We start from the raw sequence: 24536 nt of genomic DNA, 5'->3' as shown, positions 1-24536 counted from the left end.
CTTCCATTTCTCACATTCTACACATGTTTGCTGAACCTTCTTGATAGCTTGCCGGCCACGCAAGGCCCAGTATTTCCGCCGGAGTTGGGCAAACACTCTTTGTGGCCCAGGGTGACACAAGGAGGAATCAATTTCGGAGATGAGTAAAGAGGTAATATGATTATTAGGGTCCAAGATAATTGGATGGATAACATCAGGCTCAAGATCCTAACTATGACGGAGTCAGCCACCCACTCTGATCAGTCCTGTAGCCGGGTCATATTCTGGGGCCAGTCCAGCCAGGCGACTTTGAGGGGGAACATCCGGCCACTTTCAAGTAGCTTGTATTCTGCAGGGAAATCCTCTTTTTGGTCTTGACAGAGGAGATGGAGCTCTGCTTGGACCCAGTCCAGCTGCATACTCTCGGCAGTAGCATCAAGTAGCGCTGTCCAGGTGCTGAACTGGAAATAGTCAGACTTTAATGGGCAATCGGACTGCTGGACATGTCCACAGAACAGGGATTTTCTCAGTTCTGGCACAGCTTCGTTGGCGGGTAGAACTGGAAACTTTGGCCACTGATCTGTGGGTAAGTACAGGAAAGATGGCCCTAAGAACCAGTGACTGGTATTGGTGAGTTCTGTCAGCTTCTTGCCCCTTGTGATGTCATCGGCAGCGTTATTGGCGGTATCCACATACCTCCACTGTTCATACAGAGTGTGCTCAAGGATTTCTGTGATGCGGTTTGCCACAAAGACTTTGTATCTACAGGTGTCAGAGCGAATCCAAGTTAGAACAGAGGTGGAATTGGACCAGAGCATGACATCATTGATAGGCAAGGTAAGTTCTTTTTGCAGAAGGTAAGCCAACTGAGACCCAGCTAAAGCAGCACACAGCTCAAGACGAGGGATGGATATGGTCTTCTTTGGGGCTACCCTGGAACGGGCCATGACAAAGGAAACAGACACATTTCCATGTCCATCTGTGACACGTAAATAGGCGACTGACCCGTATGCCTGTTCAAAGTCACAGAACAGGTGAAGCTCTCGGGTACCAGCCGGCTCATCGGTTCCTGCTGAGCCGTACCACCGGGGAACTTGGATGTTGACTATTCCCGGTAATTCCTTCTCCCATGTGGTCCAGGCCACTTTGATACCTTCTGGGATATCTGGATCATCCCATCCCCTAGCTGGCTTCATCCACAGCTGTTGGAGCATGACTTTTGCACGAGTGGTGAATGGAATAATAAACCTGAGAGGGTCATACTGCCGGGCAAGAATACGGTATAGGATCCGCATGGTGAGGACTGTGTACTCCACTGGGCGGTGTTTAAAGCTCAATGTGTCATGCAAACAATGCCAGGTAAGTCCAAGAGTCCCCTCACATGGGTCAGAGCAGTCATGACTTAGCCAAAGCTCAGAAATGGCAGAACGTGCTTCCGCAGGTAAGTGGTTGATTACGGAGGCATGGTTACTGGCCCATTGACGGACCTCAAAACCACCCTCAATCAAAGTGGAACACAGTTTGTTGACCATGGCTTTGGCTTCAGGAACAGAGGATAGGCTTTGTAGGCAGTTGTCCACATAGAAGGAATTGAGGACTAAAGTCTGGACATCAGGATGTTCTGCAGTAAGACTCGAGCATGCCTTTGGAGCGCATATATGGCACAACATGGACTGCACGTAGTGCCAAAGGGCAAGACCTGCCAATCATGAACTTCAGAGGGGGCGTCTCTGCATGCTCCCCGAGAGAAAGCGCAACAGGGGCCTATCAGTGGGTAGCAAGCGGATTTGATGGAACATTCCTTTTATGTCCCCACTGATGGCAACCTGATGCTCTCAAAAACGGATGTGAACTCCAAGCAAGGAAGGGCCTAACGTTGGACCTGGCAGCAGGTAAGTATTAAGGTTTTCACCCTGGTGCTAGTAGGAACAATTAAACACAAGGTGGTGTTTGCCATTGTGCTCCACTAAATGATGGGGTATATACCAGGACTCGTGGCTTTCTCCTACTTTGCATGGATTCAGTTTCTTGACATATCCAGCATCAATGAGTTTTGGATCTCCTGCTCATAGATGACCGCACGCTCTGGGTTCTTGGACAACTGTCGCTCAATGTGACAAAGTTGACAGGACTGCTTCAGGAGGTGCATGCATTAAGGGGCATTTTTGGCTCTGAGCAAAGGAGTGGCATATCTCTGTATTCCATTAATTTCATGGCGCTCCGTTTGTTGTTCTAGGCACTCAAGGGCTTGCTGATCCTGCTTGGACCTGATAACAGTTTTAGGATTCTTAGAATATAGGAATATGTCGATCTGCCACAATCGTTCCACATCCCTCTGTAACTGGTCTTGGGCAAGAGAAGTGAGGAAGTAGCACCCTCAATTCTCTCTGTGCCTTGTCTAATTGTGCGCAGGACTAAGGACTCAGCCACCCCTTGGAGGCCTAAACTCTCAGCAGCAGAGGACAGGAGCATGGTTCTTTCTGAACCATCGTCCAGGATGGCATAGGTCTCCAGAGATTTCCCTTTGTGAGTCAAGACAACTTTTACCACCTTCAGGAGTACAGAGTTGAATCCACTGGCCCTACTCAGATATAGAATTTGTTGCTCATTTTTACGGGTATTCACTTCATGCAGGATTCCTAAATGACGATCTTTGCATTGGGGGCAGCCTCTCTTTAGGTCACAGTTGATGGAATGGTGAGAACGTCCACACCTCCAGCAGCGGCCATTGTCCACGATCCACTTTCCCTTGGCTTCTGCATCAAACTCCTGAAATTCAGGACACTGACTAAGATCTTGACTGTTACAGAAAGCACAGGATGAGGATGCAGGCTCACTTGAGGATTTCACACGTGGGTTAGTGCTTCGATTCTGGGTGCGAGCTCTGGCACTCTCTTCCTGACCTACACCTTGAAGGAAAGTGGCAGTGGGGTGGATTGATTTTATGGTTCCTCCATCTCTGGCCGGTGGCCTTGTGGCACTCCGTAATGGCTCGCTCACTTGAACAGCTAAACTTTGACATTCTGCTTCCTCCTCTAACCAGTTTGCAAAATCTATCAGATTATACGGCACATCTGGTCTTAATATTCGGGCTTGTCTGGCAAAACTGGCAACCTGGTCAGCGGGGAGCTTACTGAGCAGCTGATGGACATGGGACGCACAGGCCAGCTCACTTGCACCTTCGTCATGGCCCCAGGACTGAAGCATGCCTACCAAAGCTCCGATACGTATGGTAAACTGACTGAATCCTCGGGAGTCTCCAGAGCGAACAGTTGGGAGGCTCTGAATGGAAGTGATTTCTCTTAACACCAGGTGGTGTGGTTGGCCGTACCTCTTCTGAAGAGCTTTTAAAGAAGTAGTGTAAGGCTGTGGGGTTATGAGCATAGGCGAGGGCAAGATGACGAGCTGAATCCAATTTCAAGTGGTCAAGAAGAATATGATATTTATACTGCTCATGTTCCTCAGGTGGCAATAAGTTCTCCAAAGCCATATTTAGCATTGCAAACTCATGAGGGTCTTCTTTTCTAAAGAACGGAAATGAAGGCCTTTCATATGCTGACCTTCAATCTGTAGGGCACAGGAACTGATGATTGGGCTGGAATACAGGAGTAAGCGGCTGCAGCAGAATGGGGCCTACTGGGATAATACACCCGATCAGCAGGTGCCTCATGAGACTGGGACACTGAGACTGGGAATCAAATCAGCAACAGAATGGCACTGGACATTTCTAGGGTGACTGGCTACATCCTCTTCTAGGGGCCTACCAAGGTCAGCTAGTGCCGGGGCCAGAGGCAAATGGCGAGAGTTACGAGCAGGCATGTCTACAGGGTTATTAGCAGGGGCTGTCACTCTAATCTGTGAGGCTAGTGCAGGCTCGGAGGGAGCCTGAGGAGGTTGTGGTGCAGCAGCTATCGGAGCCACATACTCCGGATGTACAGATGGGGCATATGGCAGATTAGGGACAGGATAAGAGAAATAGGGAAGCCTGAATAGTCCACCATTTTGAAAGTAAGCTGGGTAGGTTGGCATTAGCGGCGGCATCCATGGAGGGCCTGGAAAGTAGAAAGAATTTCCTGGCATTTGATTATATTGGAGAAGAGCATCACTCCTCGCTGACTGAGGGTCACTAGTATAAAGACCTGGATGACCAAAATCATTATAGATTTGAGATAAGCCATGGTTGGCACCTTGTGGCTGATTCAGGTACTGTGGAATCGGATTCACATTCAGGGAAGCTTGTGAGGTTAAGTTCCTCTGACAAGGAACTGGTGGCTCAGGACGTGTATGAACATTTGGGCCTACATATATGTCTGGTGGTTCTCTGCTAGTTCGGACAGAGGGTGTGGGAAGCATGGAATCAGGTGGAGGTGGAAGAGTGCTTTGTCTACTTAACCTTGGAGGTGAGGGGAGAGGCAGGCTTTGCCTATTTGCTGGTGTTGACGCAGACATTCTCCTAGTTCCTGCACAACGGATGTCCTAAAGTCCGCTGGTGGATCTCTCTCCTCTCTGGAGATGCAGCACATGAGCTTTGTGAATCAGAAATGAAGGAAGAGCATTCACTTCGGACCTGCATATACTTCATCATTTCTCCCAAATTCATCAACATGCCTTTCATCTGTTTTACTTCCTCAGTGTGTAGAATGTAGACCATGTAGAATATCTGGTGTTGGTGGTTCAGGATGAGTGCTACCAGAATGGTGTGTCGATTAGAACACAGGAATGAGTCCAGGAATTATTTCTCAATTTTGATCTTTATTGCCATTTGCTTCTTTCCTTGTTGTTTGCTTTCTCAATGTTGGTTTACAATTGATGCATATTGCTGGTATCTACAATCAAACAGAGCCAGCTTTACTGATACAGATCATTCCTCAGGTGGAGGAAGCTTCAGGAAGTGGGCGTGTGTCCCAGTAGAGTGACAGGAAAGTGACTGGGATTTCCAACACATATGCTGAAGAAGTTTTAAGATGGCTAGTCTTATTCAAAAGCTATATGCTATAATATATTGAAATTGGCCTAAATAGCTTTTTTTCCCATAAAAAGGCCAAGTTGATAACACTCATGGAAGGACAGCATGAAATTCAAATACATTTCTTCTTTTTGTTGCAATAGTAGGTTACACTTTACTTGACAGTGTCGACATAAGAGTGACATGAACGTGTCATAAACAAGTCATAAACGTTTGACATAACTTAACGCTTCTGTTATTAAGTGACATTCTGTTTTTGTCATAACAAGTTAGGGTTAGGATTAGGGTTAGGTTTAGAGTTATGGTTAGGGTTAGGTTTAGAGTTATGGTTGGGGTTGGGGTTAGGGTTAGAGGTTAGGATTAGGGTTAGGTTTCATGTGTCATGACAGTGTCATGTGTTCATCATGTCACTCTTATGACGATACTGTCAAGTAAAGTGTTACCCAATAGTATGCTACATTAAAGACAACCTAAAGGTGTTAGATCCAACTTTTTTCTTTTTCCATCCCTGAGCAGAAAAGGTCAGGCTTTTAAGTTGTCTACAGGCTGGCATACAATTGCCACAAACAGAAAATTGGATTTGCACCCCATGTTGTTCTTGCAGAAGGGTCATGATGTTTTTTTCCGTTCTGAGGGGATGGAAAAAGAGAAAAGTTGGATGTAACACTTGTCAGTTGTCTACAGTGTAGCATACTATTGCAACAAAAATAATAAAAGCATGCTGCCCTTCCAAGAGGATGATAAAATTGGCATTTTTATGGGAAAATCACTATAAAGGCCAATTTTAAGAGGTTAATATCGGGAATATCAGGATATCACTGGGCACCCTCCCTATTCTCATTGAGTAACCCCAAGCAACAACAAACAGCAAAAAAATAATAAAAAATTAACCGACAAAACCAGTTTCACCAAGATTCTGGACTCCCGGACTATACCTGTAGCCGCCTGCATTAAATTCAAATAGCTGAAGCTTGTCTACAAAGTAGTCATTGATTCCGCTCCCTCGAACTTGAATGCCCTCATACAGACATATGCTACCTCCCGACTACTGCGCTTTTCCAATGAATGACGCCTGGCTCTGCCACCCGTACACTCACAGTAATCCAAACTTATCTCAGCTGTAGTTTCCTGTTGGTGGAACATGCTACCAGTTTCTAGAGCAGGGGCGTCCCTCTCAAAAACCTCCTGCAGACCCAACTCTTCCAAGACCACCTCCTCTCCTAGCACTAGTAACAGCTGGACATGCTTAATCTAGCACTTATCTAGTATCTAGCAAGTAGAAAGTATTTCTGCACTGTGGCACTGTACCTTTATTATACCTTGATTGCTGTAAGTCGCTTTGGATAAAAGCGTCAGCTACATGTAAAGGCATGAACTACAGTACTTGCAACATCCAACCACATGCGCTTTTCATAATGTCTGCTTTGGTCCTCTTAAATTATTATTTCAGAGCATTTTTTAGTTACTGGAGCAGGTGTTGTCTCTGGCTATGCGGGTGAAGAGGTTGTCCTGCACTGTTCTGTGGACTCCCACATCTCACCTGAGAAAATGGAGGAGGTCACCTGGAAGAGGACAGACAATAAGATGTTAGTGCTCCTTTACCAAGATGGTGAGGTCATCTCAGACTCTTCAGATGTACAGTATCGAGGCAGAGCTGAGTTGTTCCCCACAGAAATCCCCAAAGGCAACTTCTCTCTGAGGCTGAAGGATGTCAGGACTGAAGACAGAGGAGAGTACATATGTGAAGCCTACAGTGGTGATCTATCGGCAAACACCACTGTATTCTTGCAGGAACTGGGTAGGTTTCCTCACTTTGTCATTCAAACTTACTCACATATACACATATTTATGTGTAGAACATGCATAAACACACAATCCCTCATTAATCATACATGTAACCTGATCAACCTAATCAGATCTTTAATTTTTCTCTTGTACAGGCTTTTCTAATCTACATTGGTCTATACTGGTATTGTGTTCCATCAGCTTGCTGTGCACCCTTGTATTGATTGTGCCAGCATGGATGTCTTTACAAAAGAAAGGTTTGTTACTATATACTTAACATGGCACAATCAGTTAGTACTTATATTGTTCACCTCTTCTCTGAATGTCTGCCAACGTTTTAGTTGAGCATCAAATTAAATTTCTTTAAAAAAAATGTCACACCTTAACAAGCTACATTGATTTATTTATTTTAGCCTAATTGTAGAGCATTCATCAGGAACTGTTATTTGGCTCACTCTTTCACTCTCTCTCCTGCCTCCTGCATTCTTTGAAAGAGCCCTCTGCTTGTCCTCTCCTAACTCTTCAGGATAAACTATTCTCACGTCTTCCTTGTTCTTTAACCCATAGCATTTACCCCCCCCCTATTTTGAGTTTTTCCTCGAAATTGCACACCGCCTACTTACACCGCCTACTTACAATGGCCCTGTTGCCACATACTTTGACTTATAATCAAGTGCCTGACCTCTGTGGAAAGCTAAGGACTTGTAGAATTTTTTGGTACCAATAGATTGACTGTGTAATGAAATATCAGAGAGTGGCAAAGGGTAGAATGATAGTTTTTCTTATAGGCGGTTATGTACATCTCTAGAAATGACCACATTCTGCCCTCTTGGTCACTTGTATTGTCTTGAAAACACCACTGAGGCCCACTACCCGGTCTTGTGAATCTGTATCTCAAAGTAGATACCTATAGGATGAAGTATGACTGTGTGGGACCCATATTTGTGTGGGCATACACATGCGTTTTGCTTTGGAGACTCAAAAAGGTTACCCAAAACACATACTGACAAAGAAACTCTTCCTATACAAGAATCCCTTTATGTAGAACCATGATCTTGGTGTCAAATGAAAGGTTACACTCTGTGTCATGTTGCTTGTACCTGGAGTGCTTTGCAGTGGCTGTGCCATGAATCCAGAGAAGCATTATCTGACCTGAAACTCTTACTTTTGCTCCTACGCCTTTGAGATTTCCATGAAAAAAGGACAAACAAGGTAATGCAGTGAACATTTGTATTATAAAATGAAAACAGTAAAAAAATAGTAAATATTATAAATAAAAAAGGTAAAAAATGAAATATCAGTGCAAAAATTAAAAAAATAACAAATACCCTGGCAAACTAAACATCAATGATTCACATTCAATGCAATACAAAAACACGGTCAACAAAATGGAGCGTGTTATGAACAACTGAAAGAGTTCTAATATTGTGTACTGTGCAGAGATCAGCTGGGGGCCAGGAGTAGGGATGGCAAAATTTTAAAAAAATCTTAACCGGCCACTGAGCCTCATTAACCGGTTAAAGTCGGTCACGAAAATTCTATAACTGCCATTTATGATACACGTGTCCTGTCGGCGTCTTTCTCTGCCCGTGAAAAACAAGTCATCCCCATTTTAGAATGGTTAGGCTCCGTCACACAATGTTAGTTTGTGCCCTTTGTATTATACATTTTCCCTAATCATTGTCCACTAGTGGAGGAATAAGGGTTTTTTGTTTTGGGGAGAAAAATAATTGCTTTCCCTGCACACCCACGCACAGGCACACATTACGCATAACGTCGACTTCCATGCAACGTGGCAACCGGCTCGGGCTATAAAAAGCTCACGTTACAAAGTCACAAACAGAGAACGCTACATTTGGTGGTGTTACAGGAAAGTATATTAACCAACGTCTTCGTAAAAAAAACTTACCGATTGCCAACAGCCTCTGTAGCGTGCTGCACAAAATCCTTTGCAATAAGTTCCTGTCGTCATGCCATTTAAGTACAGATGAACAATAAAACACAACAAGTAGGCATATGCTAAGTTAGTCTTTCGTGTCTTCGTTTGCCATTCATTACATTGTTACAATTATCATCATGCCATAGTCAACACGCAGCCACTAACAAGCAGTGAAGTTTGTCACAATATTGCAGTCAGGATTGCAATAGGCTACACGCAACACTTAACTTCTCACGTCAAAATGATTGTGAGAATGGTGTAATAATGATCTGAACCATTTCTACATTTTTAAATTATATATGTTCTAACTGTTTACATAATGGGTAACATGCTTCACATAAGCCTTATTTAGGTTAATAGTGGCGATTTTTTTTTTAGCTGCGCAGACAGGACCTGTCATGTACAAATAGTCACTATAGTAACCGGTATAAACCGTGTTGGCAGAGCCATGTGCTGTGGTTCATATTGCCCCGTTGCTGTGATCATATTGCCCCGTACAATACAACACCAATAACACGTGTGTGCGCAGTGTAATAAGACGCTGGCTGGCATTCGGGAGCTTTAAAAATAGTGGGTTTTTTTTTAACAGGCGGCAGAAAACCGTTTTTTTAACCAGTCAACGTTGATTCGGTCAACCACCGGTTAAACGGCTACCGGTTAACATCCCTAGCCAGGAGTCCTCATAGGGCGAAACGTGGGCTGTTGTGGTATGGTGTCCTGGATGTCCGTCCTAAGCCATGGTTCTGCGTCTCCGCTCTCCTGTCTGCTGCGGGAGCACCCTCTTCCCCTGCCTTGGCCTCTCCCTCTTCCTCTGCTTCTCCCCCTGCTTCTTGCAGCACCCTTTCCTCTTCTTGTCCCACTGGTCTCGGCCACCGACTCCTTCCTCAGACACAGGATCCTCAGCTCTTGTTTTTTGCTTGGCGGGACCCAGTCTTCATCGCCGTCACCGAAACAATTGTACAGGTGGAAGTTAGACTCAGACCCACTAAAGTATATGAAAACCCTTCCTAACAATGTATACAAATTATATAAATGTGTGTACTCAGGTCACACCTCCCCCTGCACTCTCTTTTACACACACACACACACACACACAAACTGCATTCTCACCTAACTCCCCTCCCCCCAGGACACACTATCTAAGCACACTGAAGATCCACAGACATGTTTATGCACACACTAGAACTGCCAAATAATAACTGTACAAAATCGTTTAGGAGAAAAAACAGAACCCATGCATGTACTGTTACAGGAGAAAAACAAATCACTCACTCTCTCTCACACACACACACGTCACATATGCTCAGCTAAATGAAAAACTATGCACTAAACATTACAAAAGCAAACTAAACTGTATCGGTAACTGTATATGTGTAACACCCTCCCTATGGGGAGACGGTGACTACGCCACCCCTTAAGTTATACCTAGAGCTAGGGGAACTCTGAAGCAGAAAACAGCACTATCACTGATTACAAATATTTATAAATAAAAAGATGTTCCGTTTGTAAAGTTAATTTTCTTTCTTTTGTTAAGGTAAAATGACACACACTTACACAATAAGACCGACTATAAATAGACGTACACCACCTAGTGGCTGCAATTATCACAGTCTCTAGCGCAGCCTATAGTTACCCCAGAGCGCTCAAAGACACAGTTGAGAACGTGATTCAATTGTACACCGCAATTCAAGTGTCAAAACACTGCATATCATTCAATACAATACAAACTCCACCACAAAAATACACAGCAAATAGGCTACTATATAGTCCACGGGCAAAGCCCCACACCACTCATTATAGATGAGTGCCCATAAATACTACAAGGCCTGCTAGATGACTGAATAGGCCAGCCAGAACAAACGGACATAAAACACAAAACAAAGAAATAAATGAAAGTAGCCCCCTCCTTTATGTGCGCAGCCGACTAGCTGCACAAAAAAAGAATAACCATACGTACTGACACATACAACCCTTGAGCAGAGCGCAAATAAAACAAAACAAACTAAACAACTAAAGTAAAACAAACAGCGGCTAGTACCAGTAATGCGTGAACCCACTGGATCTAGGAGAAGCAAAACAATATTCTCGCATTACAATACATACGCTCATTGGAGCAGAAATAAAATGCATTTATTTGATAAAGTAGGTTAGTCCAACTTACCTACGTATTGGACTGATTGTTACAGACTAATTTTAATATATCCCACGTAATACAGAAGAGTACACTTCCCAAGCGTGCCTACGCGGCAGCTGCCACGAGAACAAAGAAACATACCATTTTCCAAACAGTGCGTCTTTTTTTCTTCCCCAGCTGATTGCGGCCCGTCTTCTGTCTAGCTCTAATGGACAATATATACGGTAAGTAGGATATAGTGTAACAGCTTGGCCAATAGATTTTAAATAAAACATAAACCACCCGTCCTACCTCAAACAAACGAACAGGTGAGCATGGCAAGAGGACAAACAATCTTCCCAAGCGAGCTCCTCCTGATCTGTGCGCACCTTGCTTCCGGGAAGCAGCAGATTAGGAAACTGCGGCCATGTCCTACCCCATTTAAATACTCGTGTCAATCACAGCTCATTCATTGAGAAAAAAAAATCACAAAACCCTGCCCCCCTCCAAGGAGTGTCAGACACCCAAAGCGGCCAGCTAGTGCACTCTTCCACATTTGGATATTAGTAGACTACTCACAGCTCAAAATCAGGGTCCTTCCCACCCACCCAGCTAAAAAGTTCTGCTCCTCCTCGGAGTCGCATTCTGAGAAATTGCTTTCTTCTCCTTCATCGATGTCCTCCAGATCATCAATGTCCTCGGGTTATTCGACATGTTTCGTCTTTTTTTTGTCTCTTTGGCATGTTTTACGAACAGAAACCTTCAGTAACAAACTTCCAAACCACTGCTTCGGAGTCTTGTTACGCATGAGCATTGCGCATTGAATTTAGCCGGCAAGGAAGTAGAATATGACGATGTGTCACATGTCTAAAGAAAGCTCTCCTCGTTGCTACACGGCTACACGGATATCTAAGGTCCCATTTCATTGGCTCATTCAGACGCAGCGCTATGGCCATTCAAAGACTGGTTGTCAGATTCATCGCTTACATGACTGATTGGCTTTGATGCCATCTATCTCGACTCTCATTGGTCCTACAGACATGTAATTGGTATCGATGGAATCAGAAGAGCCTCGTGAACACGCAGAGTACCGTGAATCCAGCGACAATAATGGAAGACAAACCGGAACACCTGGATTTCCGCGGAAAATAAGTTTTCACTTCGCTTCTTTTCTTATGTATCTGTTTTGTTTGCGCTGGCGTGTACAACTACTCAATATATTGGCAATAAAACAATGTAAATATTTTACATCTATGGATTCCTACGAAAATTTCAAGATCAAGCATGCTGGGCTAACTTATTGGTACGGCCATACAGACAAGTGACAATGTATCAACGCAGCAACTTTGGGGGGTGGTGGAGGGGGGTATTTTGATATGTTATATATCGGGATAAACTTATATTTTATACACGAAATATATGTTAATTCATGGAAAGCTTTACATAGATCGATTCTTGAGATTATCAGCTTTAAAATTGTATATAGCATATGGTAGTTCATGATAAGGTGCAAAAAAATGCATGGGGAGAGGTGGGGGGCACTGTATTTGCCCGAATGCGGATCACCCTAAGTGTACTTAATGACAACAGTCTAAAAACAAGTCAATGAGTTTGTATTATTTCAAAGTCTATATGGGTTATACATGAAAAAGATACAGAATGCATTTAGTACAAAATAAATGTGGCATTTCCCAGTTTCTTAATTGTAGTTTCTTACCTCCTCACTTCTCTTTCTTTTTGCATGGCTTCATGTTACTTTTCCACATAAAGTTAGTTTGTTTCAGTCTGTCACTGTTATTTCTCCATGTGAAGAAAGATGAAATAGAAGGTAACGGTGTGGTGCGTTCCTTAATTAGTTTAGTCCTTCAGTTATTGGTTGATAAATAAGGGACTTAGACGCATTAGTCAGATGTGCTCATAGACAGTAGCCTATCTGCCTTAATGCACATCTCATTGTAAGTTTAATTTAAAAATCATATTGAAGGAAGCATAGACAAAAAGTTAGTGAGAGAAAGGCAGGTGTTGAGTGAGATGTGTCAATTGCACAACACTGTTGCACTTCCATTTTCGGATAGACAGATGCGCTCATAGACAGTAGCCTATCTGGGTAAATGTACGAATCTCGTAACTTTAATTTAAAAATCACATTGGATGGACAAATTAGCCTTAGAAAAGCATGTGTGGCATTAGGGTTTGTATGTGTCAAGAGTCTAGCCTTTTTTTTGGCAGATAACTGCTCTCCTCTCTTTCTGGTACTGCATACCGCCACAGAATCTTATAGTGGTACGCAGTAGCGGACCGTACCGGCCTACTTTCACCCCTGATTGTCAGTAAATGTGGGTTTCTAGGATATCTTGAAATAGACAAAGCCAGTTTCCTATATAATCTGTTGTGTAACATTCTCTTCTCTTCTCCAGATACAAGTCAAAGATCTCTGGTGATACATCTTTCCCTGATCCTATGTCCTAATATCCTTTTGGGCATTGGCTTTATACTGTGGGGAATTGTTGAGGGTATATATTTTTGTTATTGTGTGTGACTAGAAACTAAATTATTTTTTTTTAGCAAATGAATACAGTAAAGAAGACATTTTGATAGTTTTATGTGCATATTACCTGATATCTGACTGATCCCTTCTCATCTGACTCACGTCTCTTTTTTAATGCATGGCTTTTCAGGTTTTCTAGGTGAGGCAGCTGGTTGTTCTACTGTAAATATAATTAGGTTTCTTCTGCTCATAAAGACTGCGCCTTATCTGGATATACTTCCAGGTAATTATATTTTAGTAGACCTTCATCATTCTAATAATCACTACATTTCTTTCCCTATTGGTGTACCAATATTAGCTTTAAATAAATCATTTATGAAATTAATTAAAATTTAAATATTATAGTTTATTAATGATATTGGCCTGTATTTGGTGGCAAAAGTGATGAAAATGGCAGACTTCTGCCAGTCTGCCATTTTCATCAGCTCCAGCAATACCACGGGCATGTTTGTGGTTTTTTTGTGGACATTTAAAAAAAAAAAAAAAACTCATAAATAATTAATGTCTGTCTTTCCAGCAAAGAAATGTCATGTGCAGAATTTCTAACTAGACTATGACTTAAAGTTGCTTTTTATGAACAATTTTACAGGGAGTTTTCAAAAATTGAAGACCTTGAGTGTACCTGCTGAGTATTCAATTGTTACAGTAGTTGTATATTCAGGTAGGTTTTTCAAACATTTTTTCCCCTCTAGATCTTATATCAATGCTCTTTTGCAAGACATAAAGTGAACCTGGGTGTATGCATAGATGTACTTAACATGAGCTAGTGAGCTTAATACCTCATGGGTGCTACGGCAAGCAACAACCAACCAAACTGTTTGGCCCTGCTAACATTAGCTAGCCACCTGCTGCAGCTGGGGTCATGGGCGGTAGTTGTAAGGTGTGGGGAACTGCCTCCCACTAACCTCCCATCCTCAAATGAAAACGGGTGAGCACTAAGGTCCTCTGGTAGTGTGATCTCTGAGGAAGCTGCTCTGTTCACTGCTTAGACAATACACAATAGTAAGGGTAAATGTGCAATGGAAGTGTGACACTTTATATCCAATAAATAGAGTGATATTAGTAGGCTATATCATTACATTATTGGCAATACACACATCACAAACAAACATACCGTGTGCGCCTTCTGACCAGAAATTTAGGAGTTGCTGTCACGATAAACTGTTTAATCGTTCCCTTCTCTAGCACACCTAACTCCGTGTACAGCGTAGCACCAAAAGGACTGCATGCACATTTTGCACTGCTATTAGTTAGGCTGGTCACATGACCACAGTAACTAGTTTGACCTGTAGGTGCCACTATTTTTGCAACCCTTGTAAAACAAAACTCACATGGACAAATTATTATTAATATTTACATTACATGATTACATTATTAGCAGTTATTACATTATTAGCCGTTATTACAGCTACAACTATGTCTGTCAACCATTATTGCTACAACCATGTCAATGGAGAAGGGCACCAGTGTGAGTGATATTTATGCCAGTTGTGTAGAATTCAAATCCTCTGCAACTACCGTATTTTCCGGACTATAAGTCACACTTTTTTCATAGTTTGGCTGGTCCTGCGACTTATAGTCAGGTGTGACTTATATATGAAAATATATATAATTGAACATGTTTTTAAATGTTAATTCATATTAACTGACATGAACCCTACATGAAACATTACAGTCTACAACCGCGAGAGAGCGCTCTAGGCTTGTGGAATGAGATTGGGAGCTTGGCTTGCGACAAATCAGACATTTTTTTCGGTGGGTTTGGGGGTGTCACCCCTGGGAAAATGTATTAAATATTGTTATGTAAATGCACAAGTTCTGTGCACTTTCAGTCAGAGATTAGTGCTTGCACTATGCCTGAAACACACTACATTGGTTAAATTTAACTCATAAAAGAGCTCTTTTTAATATTTTATATTGTTGGTTGGTTTAATACTGTTGCCAATGAAAAGTCGTTGTCCTACACCATGGGTCTCCAACACGTCACTCTCAAGCTGCAGTCGCTTGCCGCCCCCTTCCATTACAGTTTCCATTACAGCACAGCGCACGTTCAATGACCTGAATGAAAGCGGATGCCTTGTCTCGCAATAAACGGGTGGAAATTCCGACACTCTTTCAACTACATGAAACTTAATAGTGAACCAAATGCCCCCCAGATTTCAGTGGCCATCAGTCTCAAGATTTAGCAATATAATCAAACAGTCCAAATGTAAATTAAATCCCAAACCAAACCGAGCATCTTCTGCTTTTAATAAACTTACCGGTATGCCGCTCCAAACGAAATGCATGTCTCACAATAAAACGCACCACATAAGAAATAAAGGCCTGCCTCGAAGTCTGCCACAAATAAAGTTGCTGTGCAGCCTAATTGAATAAAAGACCCCATAATTTGAGGATTTACGATAGTCCGTCTCCTAAACATTCCTCACCCGTTATCCAGACATGCATGAAAACATTTGAAAACAAAACTCACAGCATAGGTTATTTTGAGAATGATGACTTTCTCTTCTGTATTGTCCTAACCGTTAAAACGAGGCAAATGATGAGGCACTGCAACAATATTTACAGAGATACACTGTAAGGTTGGCTGCAATATGCAGACTGTTACGATTGACTGACACACGCGCGCACACACATTATTGAAATCATACGCCGGATGCTTTGGGCTATAGTCTTCCTACATGGGTTTAGTTAATGATCGGGCTATAATAAGACCACACTTTAATAGTGATTGATGTAAGCCGGAACATTTTAGCGTCCCGACAGGCTTTTGTCGGGATTCGGGACACGCAACTCAAAATCGCGACTGTCTCGATTAAACCAGGACCTCTGGTCACATTCTGTGTGAGTTGAATAACTTGCCTTTTCAGATTTAATGTCAATACTGGTTAAGAAAGACATGTGAACAGTCTCTATAATAAGGGTAGCTTCCTTAGTATGCGTCATTGAAAGTTCTTTTTCTCTCTCTCATTCTTGGAAGTAGCACCCGAGAATTGCTCTGCTGCCGGCTTGTGCCTCCACATCACCCCAAAATGCTTGATTGCATTGCATTCTCCACATTTCTAGCTACATTTTCATGTACCATATCAGCATTTTTGTTCAGTGAATCTTTTGTAAATTGCTTTACAATTACCGTCGAGCCCTTCACTCTTTCGTCCATATTCCACATTCCCGGTAGAATTCTCAATCTTTTTGGCCTCTATGTGTCCAGTTACATAGTCTCTGTCTGTTCTTGGTCTTGGATTTTGTGAAATTAATTTCTAAAAACTTATAGTCTGGTGCGACTTATACAGTATATGTTTTTTTCCCTCTTCATGATGTTTTTTTTTTTTTATTGATGCGACTTATAGTCCAGAAAATACGGTATATGGGGAGCCCAGAAGCCAAAAAAACTGCATTGGATACCTTTGCTCTGTTTAACATCAATGACGGCTTGCAGTCTTTGGTGATAGCTGTGGAAAAGAACCTTTATTTTCTCAGATAGTGGAGATACCCCTTTCTTCTAGGCAAAAGCCTCTAGGTCCTATAAAGTCTTGCATGTACTGCACATTTGAGATATCCCTAAAGTTAATCAATGATTTTGAGGTCATGAGACTGTGCTGGCCACTTTTTCTGCTGAAGCTGGTGGCCTTGGTTGGGTCAGGCCTTCTAATGGAAATATGCTACACTGTTACCATCAAACAAATACGACTCATTTGAATACCATGTTATCATTGTGACAGCTGCGGTCAAAATCGATGTGATTGTCATTTACCGTCCACCAGGACAATTGGCCGTTTTTCTTGATGAGCTGGACACCCTGCTCTCCTCCATCCCTGAGAATGACATGCTTGTTCTCGGTGACAAGAACATCCACTTAGATTATCCAAACTCTGTGGACTTCTTGTCTCTCATACATCCCTTTGAACTTCAACGGGCCCACACTCCTAACTCACAAAGCAGGCAGAGAGCTTATTCTTGCTCAAAACTGCGACACAGACATCGTAACAGTTACTCCAGTGTTTCCCATACATTGACTTATTTGTGGCGACCCACCACAATAGCAACATTGACCACCACACAATGATTTTCCAGGTTGTACTAAATTGTGCTTAAATCTGGTTAGCATCATACCCACGCCGCGCTAATTTGTTAAAAACTGTTGCATTCAAGTTAATTCTGCAAACCTACCACCACAAATATAATTTAATTCTGTGGGAAACACTGTACTCCTCTGCAACACTCCAACAATGGTCTCTTTCGACACAACCTCTGCAACCTACCAGGCTCACAGCTTTACATATTCACTTCTTTGTTCACTGACAAGACAGCAGCCATTAGTAGTCAGTTCTCTGAACTAAGCAATCACAACCTACCTCTCCAGGTAAGAAAGGGTGCACCATTTCCTTCATTCACACCTCTCACTGAGGCAATATCTACACTAGGCTGTATCAGTTTCGATACGGATTTTCGTATCAAGTCTGATCTGCGTCCACAAACACCATATTAGTTTGGGAGTAGATACGATGTGCGTCAACATTACTCCGCTGACGGTAACAGTAAACAATTTAAGACTACATTAAGGAAAATAGCAATAATAAACAACAATGTCAATTCAATCAATAGCCTGATAAAAATAAATAAATACTATAATATACAAACCATAACGCATAAGAAAGGTTTAATAAACTAAGTGCATGTTGAACCGATATGCCTTTAGACCCCTCTTCAAAGACCCAAAACCATTAGGAATTAATTCATTATAATGCCAGCTTTGTCGATGAACGACAAACGAATAAAATAGCCTACCTCATGTGATGGACATTATAGAACATTACACAGTGATTGTAATGATCAAGAGGGATTTATTTGTCACATACACAGTTACAGTATATAATAACTGTATACAGCATCTTTAAGTTTAAGTTGCATAGGCTATAATTCGTTGCCACTGTAGGCTGTCAAATGAATACATGTTTACGAAAAGCAGCATGGCCATCGTCACGTGAAATGAGCACAACGAATCAGGAAAGTGAACATTGTACAAGGAAGGGCTTGTACATCTTATCTTTTCAGATGGTACCGCAACACACACTACTGACACACTGTCCACATTCGTCCGATACGGCTGTGGCGCAAAATGAGTTTGGGGTCTCCAGCGGATCCAAACTGTTACGCTCCGGAAATGCGGATACGATGGTCGAATGTGGGCGGGAGGGCAAACCGTAGCAAAAGTGTGTGTGTAGCCTGAGGTGTCTAAACTCGTAACATGTCACCGCCCTACTACATGCCCACTGGACATAGCTCCCACCATCACACCAGCAGTCACACATGTAATTAACACCTCACTGGCTTCTGGTACATTCTCCAACTGCTTTTACTGGCTCAGGTAACTCTGCTGCTTAAAAAGCCTTCTCTTGCTCCCACCCAGGTGGAGAACTATCACCCAGTCTCACTCCTACCTTTTCTCTCTAAGGCTTTAGAAAGGGCAGCTTCAAAACAAATCACAGAATTTCTCTCACAGAATGACCTCCTTGAGCCTAACCAGTCTGGGTTCAAGAGTGGCCACTCCACCGAGCCTTAAAATCTGCCAGAGCAGCAACTCAGTCCTCAGTTATCATCTTGCTCTATCATCCTGGGACTTGCATCTTGTTTTTGACACATTCAACCACCGCATTTTACTATCCATACTTTCAAACTTGGACATTTCAGGCAAAGTAAAGGCAAAGACCACACATCCAGACAAAGTCACTGTACCATTCAGTAACTCCTGCCATTTACATTGGTAGTTAAATGACTGGACAGGCGTTTACCTAGCATGCCCTCTAAATAAGCTATTAGCAGTGAGGTCACTTTTGAAGATTGTTTGGGGGACTTGGTGACCCCAAGATGAAACCTTTGTCTGTAACTCTCCAATAGTGGTCCTCATGGAATTTTTTGCCTATCTTACCATCCTCCATACTGTACGTGGGGGCGAGATAACCATGGGTCCTTGTCCAAGCATGTTTGTCACATTTCCAGATAATTAGAACCTTTTAATAATTGTTTTAACTGTGAATATAGGCATTTTCAACAAAGTACGTAGTTGTCATAGATATTCTCTGACTTACCAATGTCAACACACTTTGTTTTAATTTAAATTTAGTGTATTCTCTTGTCTGTCCAATGTTGAAAAATGACTGGAGGATTTAGCCTCTGTGTGACTTTATTTTCATACCATAGTGAAAAAGAAAGTCATGAACTACTTCTGAAAGTTCACAGACACTCTGATTAACTTAAATGAATTGAAATTAGATAGGGAAATGCTTCTGTTAGGTTTTGTATGTAAGATTTTCTAGGGGTGCCAATAATTGTGAGCAACGTGTTTTCGTTAAAAATATTTATTTCTTTATGAGATTTTCTTTTTTCTCAGAATACATTTTCTTTCCTTCAAGGGTGGATTTTTCCTTGTTGATTTCATTGTGAGAGTACAATGAATCATCAAAAGATTATTTGTTATGCCTGTTATTAGTCAACATTACCAAAGGTATCAATAATTCTGGAGGGTACTGTGGCATGCGTGCAACAGAGGAATAGTTCTTTGTTGCATTAAGACAAGGAAAATGTCTGCCATGTCGTTTATTGGCAAACAACACATATCCATTATACTTCTAACAGCTCAAATGACAAATAGGGCAGACTACATAGCTGTCATTGAGAACTTTAATTGACCAAACCTGGTCAGGGCCCAATCAGTGCATTTGTTCTTCTTGTCATCCAACAGTACAAAACCACAAAACATTACAGAAGCATCACTGTAGTTCTTACATCCATCCAAATGCCTATGCAACTCACATACCTAAATCTATGCAAATAACTGAAATATGGTAGGCTACATAGCTGCCATTGTGAACATCAATGGGCCAAACCTGGTCAGGGCCCAATCAGTACATTTTTGTCTTTCTTATGTCATCAGACAAAACAAAACTACAATGATGTGTAAATAGCTGATATTGTGAATATAGACTTTAAACAAATGTCAGTAACTTTGTCAGGGCCCAGAGGGAAATGAAAAAAGATTCTGCCTGTACAGCTGGCGGCAAACTTAATCCTACCTTGCCTTTCACCATCCACTTATTTAACTGTTGCATCCCTTGACATGCCATCTCCTTTTCCCTCTTTCTTTTTCTATTTTAGCCGCCAACAGCTTTTTTTACTGTATCAATTTTTTTCCATAGACGCCAACTCACTAGCCTACTCGTAGGCCTAACTGCTCACTCGGCACTCATGGCACCCCCACTGCCTCTTCTATGTCAAAAATTATGGAATCTTATGAGATAGGGCACCTACTCTAGCCTGTTAGTCCTCTAAAATGTTATATAACATTGAGAAAATTTTGAAATGACTTAGAAACACACAACAAAAAAATACCAGATATATATATTATTTTTTTTTTTACCGTCGCTTTGGCGCCCCTATGCACCGCATATAGCGCATACCCACTTTTTGCGCCACTGAGTACAGACTATGGCTATATCATGCTTTGACTACTACACCGCCCTCCTCACAGTCCTTCCAGCTTGTGTAGTAAAACCGCTACAGATGGTCCAGAACGCTGTAGCCTGTCTGGTTTTCAATCAACCAAAAAGGGCACATGTCACCTGCTGTTCATTGAGCTCAATTGGCTTGCCAGACTTTTTTCATCTCTGGTCCCCCGATGATTCCATCAGTCCCTCTCTATCTTCAAAAAACTCTTGAAGACACAATTCTTCCAAGAATACCTCCTCTCCTAGCGCTTATGACGTCACATACCTAATACACCTAACACTTACCACACTCTTCCCCTCCTCCCTCCTCCTTCTCCATTTCCCTCTCCACCTCCTCTTCTACCACCTCTCCTCCTACATCCTACTCTTATCCTCTAGTATTAGTATTGACATACAGTACCCTCCAAAATTATTGCCACCTCTGCTAAAGTTGACTAAAAACCGCTATAAAAAACAATCTGTTGGTGATTTATTGTAATCTCACAATGACAAAAATGAGGAAAAATCCAACATTGAAGGGAAGCAAATTATTTTGAGAAAAAAGGAAAATCTCATACAGAAATAAATATTTTTAACTAAAGCACATTGCTCACAATTATTGGCACCCCTGAAAAATCTTATATATAAAACCTAACAGAAGCATTTTCCTATCTAATTTCAATTCATTTAAGTTAATCAGAGTGTCTGTGAACTTTCAGAAGTAGTTCATGACTTTCTTTTTCACTATGGTATGAAAATAAAGTCACACAGAGGCTAAATCCTCCAGTCATTTTTCAACATTGGACAGATAAGAGAATACACTAAATTTAAATTAAAACAAAGTGTGTAATTTGTAAGTTAAAGAATGTCTATGACAACTACGTACTTTGTTGAAAATGCCTATATTTACAGTTAAAACAATTATCAAAAGGTTCTAATTATCTGGAAATGTGACAAACATGCTTGGACAAGGACCCATGGTTATCTTGCCCCCACGTACAGTATGGAGGATGGTAAGATAGGCAAAAAATTCCATAAGAACCACTGTTGGAGAGTTACAGACAAAGGTAACATCTTGGGGTCACCAAGTCCCCCCAAAAATCTTCAAAAGTGACCTCACTGCTGACAGATTATTTAGAGGGCATGCCAGGTAAAAGCCTGTCCAGTCATTTAATTACCAATGTAAAAGGCAGGAGTTACTGAATGGTACAGTGACTTTGTGTGGAAGTGTGGTCTATTGTCAGATGAAATGAAAATTGTGCTCTTTGGCTAGAAACATTTAGGTGTTTTTGGCGTACAAGAAGATTGGCTATACTGAAAAGAACCCCATACCTAATGAGAATTATGGTGGAGGGGCTGTACTATTGTGGGGCTGTTTTTATTCCCAAAGGCCTTGGAAACCTAATTAAGGTGCATGGTTTCATGAACACCAAGAACACCTGAACATTAAAGGAAATCTGTCAATCTCTGTCAAGACACTAAAAGTTGGTCATGATTGGATCATTCATCAGGTCAATGAACCAAAACAAACGTCCAGATCAAAACAAATATTGTTTGCTGAACACAAAATCATGCTTCGGACATTGCCATCTCTGTCCCCTGACCTAAACTCCATAGGAAAAAAGTGGGGTGAGTCAAAAAGGAGAATGCACAAGTGTGGACCCAGGAATCTGGACGATTTGGGGAGATTTTGTAAAGCCGAACGGTCTTAAACCCCTTGCTTTGTATTATCTAACTTTATGGGGTGTCATGGAAGAATATTACAAGCTGTTTTATTGGCAAAGGGATGCTTAAGAAGGTATTACAAGCAGGGGTGCCAATAATTGTGAGTGACGTGTTTTTGTTAAAAATATTTATTTCTTTATGACATTTTCCTTTTTCTCAAAATTTGCTTCCCTTCAAGGTTGGATTTTTCCTATTTTTTTTTCATTGTGAGATATGTTATATATCGGTTTTTAGTCAACTTTAGCAGAGGTGCCAATAATTCTGGAGGGTACTGTATGTAAGGAATAATGTATAGAACGCTGGTCATTATTGGGAAAATAAGTCCCGGCAGGGCGAACCGGACCCCAACGCGGCAGCGGAGCGGCCAGTCATTCAGTCTGTCGCCAGCGGAAGGGCCGGTGTTCTATACATTATTCCGCTTATTATACGGCTACTTGCCAAATGAAAAAATAAACTCCACGATATGTCTCTTTACATTTATTTGTTACCGTTTCGTTGTGGCTTTGCTGAGAACCAAATAGTTCGCAACACAAAATGAACTGGAATCAAACATTCTTTAGAACACAGCTGATCAACCGTTTGCCTTCACTTTTGAATGAAAATCCGTTGCTATTGACAGCGGTTACTATTTCAGAGGTCCTTAGATGAAATTATTACACAGCTCTTCAGAGTGCTGCAGAATGCTCCTTTCACTTGAATGGGCCTTCCCAACGTTTGGTGGTCTGCTAATTCTCAATAACAGACCGTTGCTAAGTATAACAGACCGCTGTCAAGGAAAATGGGTTTTGTGCTTGTAAATCACGTCTATCATATCACTGCACAAGGACTGGAACTTCATTCAAAAGTGAAAGCAGAGGGTTGATCAGCTGTGTTCTAAAGAATGTTTGAATCAAGTTCAGCGTGTGCTGTTGCGAACTATTTGTTTCTCACCAAAAGCCATGATGAAACGGTAACAAATAGGCTATAGCCTAGGTTATGTGGGCTAAAGAGTCGCCCTGTCGGGACCTATTTCCCGATAATGACCGGCGTTCTATACATTATCCCCTACATAATGACCAGTAGAACTTTGGGAAATCCCTTTAAAAACAATGGAGCGTTCTACTTGCATTGTGAAGAGCCGTATAATAAGCAGTGGTAATTCCTAACTATAGTCTCCTTTGCACTGTAGTTTAGTTAGTCTAATGCTGTAGCTATACAGTAAAAATGTAAATGTTAAAATGCTTAAATGTTAATAGCTTAAATGGTATTGGTGTAGTAAAATGTTAAAGTACGACAGCTTGGATGGGAAAAACATACCTTTGCCATACGGCAAAGTTATTACTACTAACTACCAGTAGTTACTAACCCTAACTCTAAAGAAGTGAGACAGCAGTTGAATTTGGGTGGAATTTATAACTATAGTGATATGTCAATTAAATACAACTACAAGCACTACACACTACAAGCTTTAAACTTGGCATGACTCATAGGGATACTGATTGATAGAGGTTTTCCCTTACGAAAACTCACTATGGTTTCCGAGGGTTTTAATGCAGTAACTATGTTTTTCCCATGGTACCGCATGGTGATGATGATCACCATGCTCTTAACCATCGTACTACTATGGTTTATGCATACGGTAGTTCTTCATAGTAGTTTTGGTACCACCATGGTTCCCCTATCATACTTCATGGTGACTGTGGTACTACTATGGTTTTAACATAGTAGCCATGTAACTGCTGTTTTTTTAACGGTCGATGATATTACAAAGTTGGGTTCAGGACAAACCATGGTTTATGCCTTCTGAAGAAAACTATGGTTTATACCTTCTGAGGAAAACCATGGTTTATACATGTACCTTCTGAAGAAAACCATGGTTTATACCTTCTGGCAGCCGGGAATTGAACTCAACTTTTTTGGCTACTACTTGATAGCCCAATTCCTACTAGATTCATAGCCTACCCTTTAGTAATGTAGTTTCCTAGGTTCCAATTGAAGCTTTAGCTTGACGCTCAGCA

The 24536-nt window shown here is 41.7% G+C and overlaps 1 protein-coding gene across 1 annotated transcript in view; it reads left to right on the top strand.

The window, feature by feature from the left end:
- The window catches only part of LOC125307614 (butyrophilin-like protein 1), a 45309-nt gene that overhangs the window by 14096 nt on the left and 6677 nt on the right, over positions 1-24536 (top strand). Inside the window, exons 3-7 of the mRNA XM_048263668.1 lie at positions 6396-6743; positions 6886-6987; positions 13200-13295; positions 13461-13553; positions 13920-13991. Of these exons, the coding sequence (XP_048119625.1) occupies positions 6396-6743; positions 6886-6987; positions 13200-13295; positions 13461-13553; positions 13920-13991 (711 nt within the window). The remainder of the gene's footprint in view (positions 1-6395; positions 6744-6885; positions 6988-13199; positions 13296-13460; positions 13554-13919; positions 13992-24536) is intronic.

The sequence above is a fragment of the Alosa alosa genome, chromosome 14 (assembly GCF_017589495.1).
Source record: "Alosa alosa isolate M-15738 ecotype Scorff River chromosome 14, AALO_Geno_1.1, whole genome shotgun sequence".
In the NCBI taxonomy this organism is placed as follows: Eukaryota; Metazoa; Chordata; class Actinopteri; order Clupeiformes; family Clupeidae; genus Alosa; species Alosa alosa.
The sequence above is the reverse complement of the archived record's forward strand: the minus strand, read 5'-3'. Positions and strand labels throughout refer to the sequence as shown.